At 43.0% G+C, this 15,274-nt stretch overlaps 1 protein-coding gene across 1 annotated transcript in view; it reads right to left on the bottom strand.

The window, feature by feature from the left end:
* Positions 1 to 14,615, bottom strand: part of PLCXD3 (phosphatidylinositol specific phospholipase C X domain containing 3) — a gene marked incomplete at both ends in the record, with an annotated part of 86,913 nt that extends 72,298 nt beyond the window's left edge. Inside the window, one exon of the mRNA XM_083356824.1 lies at positions 14,513 to 14,615. Within this exon, the coding sequence (XP_083212950.1) occupies positions 14,513 to 14,615 (103 nt within the window). The remainder of the gene's footprint in view (positions 1 to 14,512) is intronic.
* Positions 14,616 to 15,274: the final 659 nt, after the last annotated feature.

The raw sequence follows: 15,274 nt of genomic DNA, 5'->3' as shown, positions 1-15,274 counted from the left end.
AATGGAATGAATATAAAGAAGACTCTGCAGCTGTGCATTTAATAATGTTTTCCTGCTGCATTAAAAATTCCAATTTGATAATGACCTTTAGCACAGAGACATTCACAGAGGTTCACAAAAGTTAAAATGGCAGCCTCAACTCTGCCATTCCAACCCAACTCCTTTTGTATTTGTGTATAGTCATGGCCACCATTTTGACTTATGAACACCTCTGCTTTTGCTATCTCTAGGTGACCTGTGTGAGAGAGTGATCATGGGAGCCCAGGATGTTCAACTTTCAAAACCAATAGTGCCAAAATATACCTGGATGTGATGCATTGTGCTAAGCTCAAAACAAACAAGTTGAGTTACACCTTAGTACAGGGGTCTTCAAACTTGGCCCTTTTATGACCCTGTGGACTTCAACTCCCAGAATTCCTCAGCCAGGCATGCTGAGTACAAGGTGAGAAGCCATGGCCTACATGACATTAGTCTAATTAGAAATTAGCCTAGTGAAATTACTAGTAATTGCTCTCATAGTTGCTCAACCTACTACAATGTTTTTTCTTTCTTTCTTTCTGGGCAACAGCTAGCAACTGCTTCATTTATCTGCCTCTCTCTTCTTTATTGTATTGACTTTTTCACATCCTGCCACCTGTCTCTTTTTGCCATTTTTCTTTATCCAGCTTCTTGCAGACTGTAGAATGGAAAGCTAAGCTCTGACTTTAGGAACAACTGGTTCTTGTATTGTGTTAACTTTCAGTGAGGATGTTATAATCACTGGTCTTATTAGTTCCAGATGAAAGAAGGTTATTATTCAAAGGTCTGGTGTCAGGCTGGTGTTGGGTTTATTAATTTTAATACCTAAATCTCTAGCAGATGATTAACAAGGCCCAGCCAGATTATTGTTACTACAAAAACTCCCTATTAGCAACAAAGCTGCTCTGTTCTTGCTAAGTCCTTGAAATGTGCATCAGTGGAGCAGATAATTAAGAGACTGAACATCACTGAAATGAATTAATTAGCAAACAATGGAAGCAGAAGGAAAATATTTGTTGGGGTCATCAATTGTCTTCAATGAGAAATGGACACATTTTATTTCTTATTGGGCAAACCAAGGTAATCCCACAAATGTCTTTTTGTAAACGTTAAACTCAAAATCAGTGTGGTATTTATAATAATTGTGCCTGGTTACCTAAGTTGGAGAGCTCTGGATGTGTTAAGTTACATCCATATAATTTTGAGCCATAATTCCTAGAAAACACCAGGTTTGATTAAAGGGTTACTTGTCCCTCTCAACCGTATCGCTCACCCTAGTCATATTCTCTTCCCTATTCTACTTCACTGAATAATTTGATGACTGATTAGGGCTAGAGGGAAGCAACAATTTCACTAATTTTTGCTTCCTGGAGGAAAGCAAGAAAAAAAAAAACAAATCTGCTACAAAATCTTACCCTGTATGTGTAATTCCTTGGCAGTCTGTCGGGCCTCGGGAGCCCGACACTCGAGGGGGGGTCCCTCCGCCTTCCCGGCAACCCCCGCCTACCGCCCGCTGAACCAGCCTGCCTCCTCGGGGAACTGCGGCTCTGTGGCGGCCTGGGAGACTCCAGAGACCGCGTCGCCGCTTCAGCCGCCCTCGCCCGACGCCGCGCAACAGCTGACAACGTCTGGCGGCGCGTCGGCGGCCCGGAAGGCTCGGGAGGCCGCGCCGCCGCTTCAGCCGTCCTCCTCCCCCGCCGCACAACAGCTGACTGTGCTTGGCAGCGCGGCGGCGGCTCAGGATGTTCAGGAGGCTGCGCCGTCGCTCCAGTTGTCCCCCTTCTCCGCCGCGCCACAGCTGACATTGACTGGCGGCGCGTCGGCGGCTCGGAAGGCTCGGGAGGCCGCGCCGCCGCCCCGGTCGTCCTCCTCCGCACGGCTGACCGGCGGAGGCTCGGGCCCACTCACGGCGGCCAGGGGGGGGTTTGGGACCTACGGCGGATTCGTTGGGAGTCAAGCTCTTTCCCGCCGCGGTGCCTGGGTGGCTGGGAGCTTCGGGTGTAAATGACCACAGGGGGTTTCGGAGTTGGGCACGGCAGGGAGTTGGTGAGGGGGTGGAGCACCAAGACGAGATATTGAAAGTTACGTGCGGAGGTGCCGCATTTGCGCAACCACGAAGCCCTCTACTAACAAACCGGCGGGTCTTCTGCAACAGGTGGCAGACCCTATACGACCCTGGCAGGACATTGCCATGGACTTTGTGGTCGAGCTACCGGAAAGCAGGGGATATAACGTTTTGTGGACAGTAATAGACTTGTTCTCGAAACAAGCCCACTTCATCCCCTGCAAGGGGTTGCCTTCAGCCCGTCGACTGGCCTGGCTGTTTGTCCAACATATATATCGTCTCCACGGGGTGCCACGACGTATCATCTCCGACCGTGGGGTACAGTTCACGGCCCGGTTCTGGAGGGATTTCGTGCGTTATATTGGAGCAACACAGGGCCTGAGCTCGGCGTATCACCCAAGCACAAATGGAGCTGCAGAACGTGCAAACGCGGCGGTAGAGCGATACCTGCGTTGCTACGTCTCATATCAGCAGTCTGAATGGGCGGAACTGCTAACCTTTGCGGAAGTAGCCTACAACAACGCAGTGCATAGCAGCACTGGTTTCTCCCCCTTTAAAGTAGTCTCAGGTTATGAATTCGTCCCCATTGCAGGGTGTGAACAGGGTGCCCCGGCCTCCTGCACACCTGGGGAGTGGATGCACCGGTTGGAAGAAGTGTGGGGGGTGGCAAAGAAGGCGTTAGAGCGGGTTACAGAAACATATAAAGAGCAGGCAGACAAGAAGAGACGGCCATTTGCACTCCCTAAAGTAGGTGATCTAGTGTACCTCTCTACGAAGTACCTGCGGCTACAGGTGCCCTGCAAAAAGTTAGGCCCCAAATATCTCGGCCCATTCCGAGTTATACAAGTGGTAAACCCTGTCACCGTCAGGTTGTGGCTACCCCCCCTCCTTGGGAAGATACACCCCGTCTTCCACAGTAGCCTGCTGAAACCTGCTACAACTGCTTCTGTGGCAGTGGGGGAGGGCGGCCCTGGGCCTGTATACGGCGACCACTATGAGGTACAAGAGATCCTGGACTCCCGGAAACGGAGGGGACGAGTGCAGTACTTAGTGCTCTGGAAGGGATACCCTATGGAGGAGGCCACCTGGGTGCGGGATGGGGAAGTGTACGCGCCACGCCTTCTCCGCGCGTTCCACCGAAAACATCCAGGGAAGCCGAGAGGGATCCAGGGGGGGACAGCAGGTCACATAACGGAGCACTCACCTCTCTCTTCTTGCATTCCAGGTGGGCCCCTGGTAGAGGGGGCAGCATGTCGGGCCTCGGGAGCCCGACACTCGAGGGGGGGTCCCTCCGCCTTCCCGGCAACCCCCGCCTACCGCCCGCTGAACCAGCCTGCCTCCTCGGGGAACTGCGGCTCTGTGGCGACCTGGGAGACTCCAGAGACCGCATCGCCGCTTCAGCCGCCCTCGCCCGACGCCGCGCAACAGCTGACAACGTCTGGCGGCGCGTCGGCGGCCCGGAAGGCTCGGGAGGCCGCACCGCCGCTTCAGCCGTCCTCCTCCCCTGCCGCACAACAGCTGACTGTGCTTGGCGGCGCGGCGGCGGCTCAGGATGTTCGGGAGGCTGCGCCGTCGCTCCAGTTGTCCCCCTTCTCCGCCGCGCCACAGCTGACTTTGACTGGCGGCGCGTCGGCGGCTCGGAAGGCTCGGGAGGCCGTGCCGCCGCCCCGGTCGTCCTCCTCCGCACGGCTGACCGGCGGAGGCTCGGGCCCACTCACGGCGGCCGGGGGGGGGTTTGGGACCTACGGCGGATTCCTTGGGAGTCAAGCTCTTTCCCGCCGCGGTGCCTGGGTGGCTGGGAGCTTCGGGTGTAAATGACCACAGGGGGTTTCGGAGTTGGGCACGGCAGGGAGTTGGTGAGGGGGTGGAGCACGGTGATGGCGACGCACGAGAGGAGGCTTACCTGGTTGGGCGGCGGCCAAAGGGATTTGTAGGGGTGGGGTGGGGCAGTTATAGGGAATGGGAGGGCGTGGGCGTGTTTGGGTGGAGTATGGGTGGGGGTTTTGAGTGTGTATATAATAGCGTTGGCTGCAGATAGCGGCCAACGCTGGCTTTGTTTCCTGTTGCGGCTCTTGCCTTGAAGAATAAAGTGCTTGCAGATCGCATCGGAAGTCTCTCGTTCCTGTATTCGGCACTCTGCCCTGCTTGCTGCAGGACGAGTTTTGACTTGGAAGCCCTGCAGACACCCCGCCGACTGTCTCTGAAACACGTACGGTGGGCCCAATATTTTCCACGCTTCCGGTTTCATCTCCCCAAATTCAAATCCATATCTGATGTAGAGTGAAGCATATACAAAATGACTTGGGGAAAAATGTGTAACATTTCATTCCAAACAAATATGTGTGGGTTTACTTCCGCTATAAATTGGGTTAAATGAATTTATTCCTAAATAAGTGAGCTTAACGTTTCAATCAAGAAGCTCAAAGCTTGTTTGTATGGATATAAATTCTGAGTTACATATCAAACTACACAATGTAGTAATGTGATGGCAACGTTCTAAGGAAGCAGGCTGGACTCATTGTTTTCATATTATGAAAATGGGTCATATTTCTCAAGGCTTTTAAAAGTCTTTGCAATTAGATGCTAAGGATAGCAGAGAATCAGCTGGAAAGCCTCTTTTTCTTGAATAGTTAAGTGCCAATCACACTTATCTAGAAATAGATACCCCTGAACTTCTTTATCTCCTTTGTAATGAAGGACTCTTGTTGGATCAGCTGACTGCCTAGCATTACATAGAACTGCAGCTAGTATTCTGAATTAAATGTGTCCAAACTTTGCATGGATATGATTCGTAAGCTGATCTGTGGATACCACTCAGACAAGCTTGCTATATTCCAAGTTTCTGAAACATGTTAAACTTTAACCACCCATATTAAACTGCAGAACCAGTGAGTGTAGCATGTTCAGCATAGTATTTCTTTCCTAGTCACCTCCATCCATTCTAAGAAGAGAAACAGATGGCAGCAGCTCTTGTTATTTATTTATTTCATTTATAGCCTGCTTTTTCTCTGCGGTTCATGGACTGGGTCACCTTTCATTTCATCTCCACAGAAACAACCCTTAGAGGTAAATAGGACTGAGAGACAGAGAGAGGGACTGATACAACTCTATGAGCCCTGTGATTCGGTCAAGACTTGAATCTTGATCTCACTATTGTAGTCTCATACTTAAATCCCCTATACTGCCCTGAATGGTGAACTGGACATCCTGCAAACAATCCTCTACTCTCACTTCATATTCTTTGAATGTACAAACTTGTAAAGAATACTAACTTTGCAGGATCCTGCATCATTCTGTTTGTTTACTGTCTTGTCTATTTTGTTCAGCAATGTGGAAAGATTTGGAGCAAATTCTGAGCATGTAGGAGAGAAGTTATGTTATTGGGACAAGGTTGATTTTTGTCTTGCTTTGTTTATTTATTTACATTATGTTTATATCTTTATATTAAGGGTGGGCATCAGAGCAGAAGGAGGATTCCTAATCATATTTCCATTCTTAACCAACATACCAAAAAAGCCCCCCCAAAAAATCACACACACCCCAATATACGAAGCTATCTTTGGAAGAATCGGAATGGAGCTGAAGTGCTTTTTTCTCAGAAGCTACCTCTCCCATAGACATCTAACTCTCCCATTCTTCAGGGTGATGCCTGCTTACAATGTGGTGCTATCACCTCCTGTAGAGGAAGCCCAATTTCAGCTATCTAGTCAACATGTGTCACTCATACAGGCACAGAAGTGCAACCCTGAGTTTTATGTAAGACAATTAAAGCCAGTTCTAATGAAAAATTGCCTACTCCCAATGTGTAAAATTTGATTTCCCACACAGCACAGCCATGTAAAAAAATTCTTTAGGTCAGAATTCTCTCATCTGGAAGTCTGAAATAAATGGTCACTTATCTGACACCAAAACCAGCAAGTCCTCAACTTACGAACACAATTGAGCCCAAACTTTCTGTTGCTAATCTAGACAGTTGTTAGGTGAGTTTTGCTCCATTTTACAACCTTTCTTGCCACAATTGTAAAGTGAATCACTGCAGTTGTTAAGTTAGAAACATGGTTGTTAAGTGAATTTGGCTTCCCTATTGACTTTGCTCATCAGAAGGTCGTCAAAGTGGATCACGTTACCCTGGGACACTGCATTGATCATAAATATGAAAGAGTTGCCAAGTGTCCAAATTTTGATCACATGACCATGGGGATGCTGCAATGGTCATAAGTGTGGAACATGGTCATACGTCACTCGTTTCAGTCCCGTTGTAACTTTGAATGATCACTAAATGAATGGTAGTAAGTTGAGAACTATCTGTATTCAAAAACCAAATTTTAATCTTCCAGGACCTTAAGGTGGCTGCCCTTGGATCAAGTTGTCAAATGTTTCAGCTCTTTCTCTTGGGACTTGATCAAAAACTGGATTTTTCATGTAATATTTGTGTTCATCAGCTTCCTATAAGTGCAGGAATAATAACAGCACACACAACAACTGTTTGTATGCGTACATTATCAGTGGATAACAATCATTGTCCATGTCCTCAGCATTTCATTTCCCTCTATAATTTTGCCACCCCATTATTCAGTCAGGACACCATCTCAAAATATCCCTTTGTATATTCAGTGAAGCAGTTCCATTTTATAAAGCAGTTGCAATAAGTTTCATGATTACAGGGAAGGGGGGATGGTGCAAAATAAAGAAAAAATTCACTCATAATACATCTTATTTTTTAGTATTACATATATTACAATTTTGAGATATCCAGATTGCCTCTTGCTAGGCACAATCTACCTTTAGAGAGTAGATTGGATAAATATAGGCTCTGGTGCACTGTTAATCTCTGATGCTAAAAGCCATGTTCTTCTTTTTAATTCCAAAACCAAAGAACAAGCAGTATTCATAACTGCAGTGAATTATCAGGAACCAACAGTATTTTATTACCCTGAAACATCTTAAATATTGAATCAGTCAAGAGAAATCCATCAGTGCTATAAAGATAACTTGTTCTATGTACATTATTCTTGTAACAACAGATGCAGATAATGTTCAGGATTAGAATTCAATTCTTGCTACGTAAATCTTGAGACCAACATACTTCCTGATGGAACAACAAATTTAACATCTGCCCCAGGAATATATTAATTTTGGTGAAGATGAATAAGAACATGATATAAAAGAATTTATCCACAATTGGGTTGAACCGGTCTGGCATATCTGGATTCCCATGTTAATCTATTAATGCTAGATTTACCATCAGAGTTATTATTACACTGGAGCTGCATAAAATGCTGCTAAACTGCTGATAACCACAACCAAATAAAATAAAAAATGGTGTATGTGCAGCCATATGCTAGGCGTCTAAAAATACTTAATTTTGTTGGGTTTCCACTATGACTGGACTACAATTGTGCCCTTTGTAAATATAGTCTGATTGGTCTTGGTCTGATTTCATCTCTAAGATGTAGATCAGACCAAGAAATCTATTTTATTTTAAGATTAAAGCTACTTTTATTGAGATTGACTGTAGTAATAGAATCTTTTGAGCCTGATTATGTTTCACCTCTTCCCTCTCATACTTAGGTGAATTAGGGAGTGAGGAGGGTTTATACATACCTTCATTGTTTGAGCTTAAGTGATGTTTTCCTCCTCATTGCTATGGCAACAGATCTCCCCTCTCTCCCTCAAGGCCATCCTCTTTGCTCTCTACACTCTATGAATGATCACTATATTAAATGTGTTAACAGAAAAAAAGTATAACAAGAAAGAATTAGCAAGATTATATAACACAACGGATCACAGAGGTTCCCAGATGCCTCACAATATGAGCAGACTAAAATTCCTATCATCCCCAGCCAAGGCGGACCCTGAAACCCATGTAACAATGAGCAATGAGACTGATGTATTGGCCATGCTAAGCAGGTATGATAAGAAATCTAAAGCAATACATGTGGAAGTTCCTAAATAAGCAGAGAACTTTCTATATATTGTAAGTGGACTGGCACAGATACACTTAACTGCAGTTATCGTCTACCTAAATACAAATATAGAAGATACAATTTAAAAATGAAGAAAATAAAATCAAAGCCTAACTCTCACAACAATCCCATGAAGTGTTTTGTGCAGAAAGAATCTAAGTGATCCAGATGAGGAATAGGGTATATTTGCAGGTTGCAAATATAATGTAAATGTAAATGTAAATCAGGTTGCATGCTGATTTACAAGGATCCATCAAACTGAGAGAGAGTGCCAGGTTGGAATAGTGGTTAAGATTCTGGGCTAGAAATCAGGACACTGTGATCAGCTAATGATCTTGGATCAGTTCATCTCTCTGAGCCCTAGAAAGCAGGCAAAGGCAGAAAATCTGAAAATCTTGTCAGGGAAACTGCAGGGACTTGTCTCAAAGGTGCTTTTTCAAAAGGCAACTGGACTGGGTTGTTTTTTTCCCTGAGGAAGAAGGAGAAGATGTGTTCGCTTCTCATTCAAGAAACTGGATCATCCAAGAAGACGTTTTGCTTCTCCAAAATGAGAAGCAAAATGTCATCTTCTTCTTCCTCAGGGGAAAGCAGTCCAACTGCCTTTTGAAAAAGCACCTTTAAGACAACTATGACTTGGATGACTGAGAATCTCCACAGACATGCAGGAACTTGTCTCAACAGTGTTCAGAAATCAATACCAACTCAAAGGCTCAGACACAAAAAATAATAATAATCAAACAATAGGTCAGATTTTATGTCCATATAGATGTGTACTCATGGTCTGCAACAAGAAGTAAACCACTAAAGCAATTTTCCAGTCATTATAGAACATACCTGCCTTTCCTAATTCAACACTTTCTAGATGTTATGGGACATTAACTTCAAGTATTTTCAGCATGGACAAAGACTGGGAATTTCAGAAGTTAGAGGGTTGGCATTACAATTACAGATGAAAACATAGTAAAACAAATTAGAGATTTAAATCGTGCACCTATAAAGAGGATATATAATGTTTTAATTGAATTGGACTCGGAAACGGAATTAGTTAAAGATTTTATGATAAAGTGGGCACAAAACATACAGGATCCAATTCCGTTGGATACTTGGGAGGTAATCTGGGTCAGAAATGTTAAATTTACTCAGGCTCAAAATTTAAGAGAAAAATTTTATAAAATGTTTTATAGATGGCATTTGGATCCCAAAAAGTTGTCCAACATGTATCCTAACCTACAGTCTAAATGCTGGAGATGTGGTAGTTTAGATGCTACTTATTTTCACATGTGGTGGACTTGCAGAAATATAAAAGCTTTTTGGATTAAAATTTGGTGGAACATTCAAAAGATTTTTAAGAGAAAGATAAAGTTTTCTCCACAATTGTTTTTATTGGGTATTGTTGTAGATTGTGATACTAAAGAAATCAATTTGATGTTGAACTTGATAACAGCAGCACGGTTACTGGTGGGACAATATTGGAAGAAGGATAGTTTGCCTACTATAGAAGAATGGGTACTTAAGGTATCGAATCTTGCAGAAATGTCTAAGATTTCTGCTTATTTGAAGGATCATTCGCAAGAAAGATATATTTCAGTTTGGAGGAGATGGATAGATTATATTCAGAATAAATATGGGACTAAAAAGTCACATTTAGCTTATGAGTAGATTTTAGATTTTTATTAACTTTAGTATTAGTATTGATTGTATTTTTGTTTAAGTTATTATTATTATGTTTTTAATAATTTGAATGTATCAGTGTTAAAGGGGAGTTAAAGCACATTATGAATTTGGTTAATTTTATAATGGATAATTTTAGTTAGAATATGATTATTATATTTATGACCCTGTATTCAGCTCTGGGAAGTGGGGGGGGGGAGAGGGTGGTTTGGGGCGGGTGGGTTTTGGGGATATGTTTTGTAAAAAAAATTGTAAAACTCTTTAATAAAAAAAAATATGATTTGATATACTTTCTTGTAGAGAATATTCTCTCTAAATTTAAAGTTAAAAGTGATCAGTATATTAATTGATCAATTGAAAAAACACAGGGGAAAGTTATGGTCATAAGTTGTAATGGTCATAAAAAGGATAAACCACGGGAACTGACCTGATTTTACAATCTTTGTGGTAAGGTTATTAAGTGAACGCAGTGGTCATTAAGTAAACCCATGGACCATTTTTACCAGAAACCAGAAGTAAATGTTGATTTTTAGCAAAAATGTCATAAATTGCAGTCCCATGACAGCAGGATGCTGCAAAAGGCCATAAGTATGTGCCAGTTGAGTGCTCAAAATGCAATCATGTGACTGCAGAGGGTGGCCATCAGAACTGGATCAGAATTGGATCATAAGTACCTTTGGGGAGATTGAATAATAAGTTAACTGGTATACTGTATACAGTATACTGGTTACATAATGGAGTCAGAATGGTTGAGATCCAGACTCTACTCCACCCTCAAACATGGAAGTTTACTTTCACAGGGTTATTCTTGCAGACAAAAGCAGGAAAGGGTTTTGCAAAGCAGTTGGAAAAACCATGGGATCTATTTTAATAGTCAAACATAAACATTAGTAACACAGATTTTTAAAAGATGTTCTCTGGGTGCTCTTCAAATATGTTGTGACTATAAGATGATTAGGGGACTGGAGGCTAAAACGTACAAGGAAAGGTTGCTGGAATTGGGTATGTCTAGTTTAATGAAGAGAAGGACAAGGGGGGACATAATAGCAGTGTTCCAATATCTCAGGGGCTGCCACAAAGAAGAGGGAGTCAAGCTATTCTCCAAAGCACCTGAAGGCAGGACAAGAAGCAACAGATGGAAACTAATCAAGAAGAGAAGCAACCTAGAACTAAGGAGAAACTTATTGACAGAACAATTAACCAATGGAACAACCTGGCTCCAAAAGCTGTTAATGCTCCAACACTGGAAGTCTTTAAGAAGAGATTGGAAAGCCATTTGTCTGAAATGGTATAGGGTTTCCTGCCTAAGCAGGGGATTGAACTAGATGACCTCCAGCTCCCTTCCAACATCATCATCATCATCATCATCATCATCATCATCATCATTATTATTATTATTGTTGTTGTTGTTTCCCAAATTCATAAATAATTAACTATGCAATCATTGTGGCAAGTCTAGTTATCATGTTTCCATTCAAAAGATTTAAGATTTAAGTCAACCCAAAATTGTGTATGTTTGTCTTGGTCTGGCAGAAGAAGACACTTTCAATATAGTTCCATAAATGTTTAGTAGGAGTATTCCACTCATATTCATAAGGACTTACTCCCAGGTAAATATAGGTACAGTGCATTGATACATCAAGCTCTTTTTCTCCTGCTTATAATAACCTCAGTTATTAAGAAAAAGGGAATTAACTTTTGTTACCCTCCATGAAAGAGAACCAAAAGCTGTTACTGATATTGCCAAGGTCAATTCAAATAAGTGTTTAGGAATGAAATCCCAAGGGTGGCTTTGGAACAAAGTTGCTTTTCTCAACTCCACTTTCAGATCACTTCCACAGTCCAAGAGGCTCTCTGATAAGAAGTGTACTATGATCCAATATATTTAGAGGATAAAGTCAGAGAAAGCTGAAGGAAAGAAGTAAACGCACACAACCAGTTCAGACAATGGCACAATCAGCATTGGGGAGGAGGGGGGAGGGTTTTCAAACTAACACTTCTTGTCTTGCACAGAGGACTCACCCCAAAGGCAGCAGAGTTATAAAAATATTCACCAGTATATCCAATCTCTTCCAGTTACGATACTTCCCCTGAGCATACATACACCTTATAGCTAGGAGCCCAAAGCCCAGTAGAACCATCAAAGGAAACAACATGAATCTTTCTCAGATTCAAGGTATATTTTTCAGTTAAAAATTAAAAAATAAGAGTAATCTCATGTATTATTTCCATCTATTTCTTGTCCAGGGCTCACTCAATCTACTCTGAAAGGGCTCTCAATGGGCTCCCAATCTTATGGGGTATCTCTTGTTTACTGAAAGCTACAGATTTTCCCAGCCATACCTAGAGACATCAAGGAACAAAACTGGGATATTTAGAATGCAAAGCAGGTGCATTACAACTGAGCTATGACATGTCTGGAATGTGTTCAACAGCAAGATTAAATGTCAACCACCCACAGACGGCTTCATCATCCATTGTTAAATGCTGTTCATGCTTTACCATAAACCTAGTCCTCATTGTAGTCCTGGCACCTGAATTACTCAGTAATCAAGAAAGGTTATCCAACTATAGTGCTTAAGATGTTTTTTTCTAAAAAAAACTTATGTGATGGGAGGGGGCATAGAAGAGAGAGGAATAATTGTGTTTTGTTTTTAAATTTAAGTAGCCAAATAAACATATCTTCAATCAGCAAGCTATCCACTTTCTATGTCAGAGCAATTAACCTATTTGCATGCACTAGATTTCAATTAGCATATATTAGATTTCAATTAGCAATTAACAGATAATTCCTTTGTACTACAGAATACAAAAGGTTTCTCTGTCACCCTCGCTCTTTTTGTCAAAATGCTTTTTTGCAAACAAATTCCTTTCAAATTAGGTAATTATTAAGAGAATATATTAGAATATATCCTTCCCACAGAAGCCATCTAATTTTTACCTCTGTTTTGTCTTCTTTTTGCCTTTACTAAATACAAGTAGTTAAAATTCATTGAAATATTTGAAGTATCATCTGTTTTCATAATTCTAGCTGTTCTGTATTGTTTGATTGATTACACCAAATAAGTAAGCATTGTTTTTTTATCCTAAAGTCTTCTAAATTTTAAAAACACATCCTTTTTCCAGATCGTATAGAAGACAAAGCTGAAACTTACTTAAGCCCCCCTCACATACATGCATTCTTTAAATACCTTTTTCATCCTCCTGTATTGTTACAAGTGTTGTGTGCTGTGCATTTGGATCTAAAATGCACTTAGCGTGTAGAGATTTTCATAAAGGCAGCTTAAAAGGCATACCACAGTGATTTATTATTTATGCAGCTATAAAGCTGAAATGGTTGGGATCCAGAGCTGTATAAGTATCTATATATTAACAAAAAAAAGCTCAAGGTGACATAAACCAGGAGATTTTAGATGGTATTGATGAGCAATAACAATGAAACAAACTCAAAAACAACAACAAAGTCTCAATTATTCAGTTGAATAACCCCTATGTACATGTCTGTGTGTTAAGAAAATTCACTATTTTTGGAAGCTGACATTTTTGTGAAGAAAAATGTTCACAGCCCAATCATGGCAACAATTCTCCATGAACATGTAAAATTTATAATAATCTATCTCCATAACAATCCTTCCAGGTAAGACAAAAAATAGACAAAACTTCCCACAAGATCTTAAAAGGAGAAATAGGATTTTGCTATTCAAAGCTCCCTGTCCCACCATGGTTATCTCTGACAGGCTTTGTGGAGGTAGGTAATTTTGAAATGACAGCAGTGCCTAGCCATCTATGTTGAATATTGTACTAGCAGATTTTCCATGTCTTATGCTATGCCAGAAGTAGCAATCTCAAAAGCTTTTGCCAACCAGTTGTATTTTGGCACCTAGTATCTATCAAATTGAACTGCTTGTCCCCCCTATGCGGTAAATACATATACATCTACCTTTTTAACATGCACTGCAGCATCAAGAAAATATGCAAACCCACCAACTTCATAACAGAATGGTTAGATTTTCGTCTTAACTTCACGTGACAGGGGCATAGCATTAACTGTGTCCTGGTTCAAATATTGAACTTCCCCAGTGTGGTAAACAGAGGGATGGGGTAGGATGTAGTGTGTGCATAGTTATGTGTCCGGTTCAGGGCAAAAAAAAAACCCCCAAACGGTGAGGTTTTGGATATCTAATCTGAATTACACTTGAATTACTCTCACAAAACAGTAGACAAGTGTAATGAATCAGAAAGAAAACATGCAATGTGTGGACAAACCAAAGTGATTGCTTTGTGGGACCCTTCCAGAGTGTTATGGAGATATCGATCTATGCAGTCCTAAAAGTCCGGAAAAGACGGCTATAATTGTTATGGTTCCATGAGCCGTAACTTTCTTCTCTTGTTCTCGGAATACAAGCTGCATCTGGGAGATCGGAGAATATTTCAGCACCACGGATAGCGATATGACTTCGATTTAGATCTCGTGGCCATCTAAACGGAAACCGAAGATCGGGGACTGTATCCCTACAGACAGGCTGTCATTATGAAACGGAGCGGTATGTCATGATCCCCAGTCCGCCATCACATTCGTTTATCAATCCCCATCAAATAGCAGGCGCTGCATGGAGAGAGCGCCCAATGTCACCTTTCCGAGAAGGCAAAGGAGCTATTTATTCCAGGCGCGAAAAAGACTCAGCCGTCTCGTAGCTTCCCACCAATGAAACCAAGCAAACATCCAACAAAAAAAAAAAAACAATGCCACCACCCTCCCCACCCCCCCACCCCCAACGACCTCGGTTCCTACCTGGGATGGCCAGATTTGCCAGCGGCACTCTTTGGATGCTTTGGGGCAAACTTGCCATCCAGTCGGCGAATTTCAACTCAATCTTGCCTTGCGACGAAGCCATACTTGGTGCCTGCCAAGGAAACCGCTCGCTCGCTCGCTCGCTCTCTCGCCTCGCTCAGCCGGTTAGTAGCACCGCGGCAGCCCCTCCTCCTTCTGTCGGCCTCTGAAAGCTCAGCCGCTTTGCTCGTCTCCAGCCCTCTCTTTGCTAGAGAGAGTTTTACGCGCCACGCTGCGCCACGCCCACGGGTGGATGGCGCAGGCACGTGCGGAGTCGACTTAATATGCCAAATCCTCTCGGCTGGAAAAGCGCCAGTCCGGGAAGCGCAGCTGCCGCCCCGCCGCCTTCCCTGGCATTTCCCTGCGCATCTTCCGTCTACCTAAAACTCCGCCAAAGGCTGAACGCGCGCCTGGGGCGCAACGGGGGCCTGGAGACGCCGCTCCTGGATCGCCTCCTGGGGAAGGTCAGGCCAGCCGAGAATCAACAGCAGGCTCTTCTCCCCTGTGGTGCCACGGTGGTGGTGGGGGGGGAAGGTGAAACAAACAAGAAGGGGGGCTTTTTTTCTCGGGGGGGAATGAAAATGTGCGCGATCTAGAGAAAACAACAGTCTCCTGTATCTTGCGCCATCTTTTTAGCGCCTTGGCTGGGAGGATTGTTAGGCTTAGGCGCAAAAAAGGAGTGTAGCCTTTCTACTCACATTCTTTCCCCCACTCCAACTCAAG

Source organism: Vipera ursinii (assembly GCF_947247035.1).
Source record: "Vipera ursinii genome assembly, chromosome: 2".
Taxonomy (NCBI): domain Eukaryota; kingdom Metazoa; phylum Chordata; class Lepidosauria; order Squamata; family Viperidae; genus Vipera; species Vipera ursinii.
Note: the sequence above shows the minus strand (reverse complement) of the source record. Positions and strands in the feature narration are given on the sequence as shown.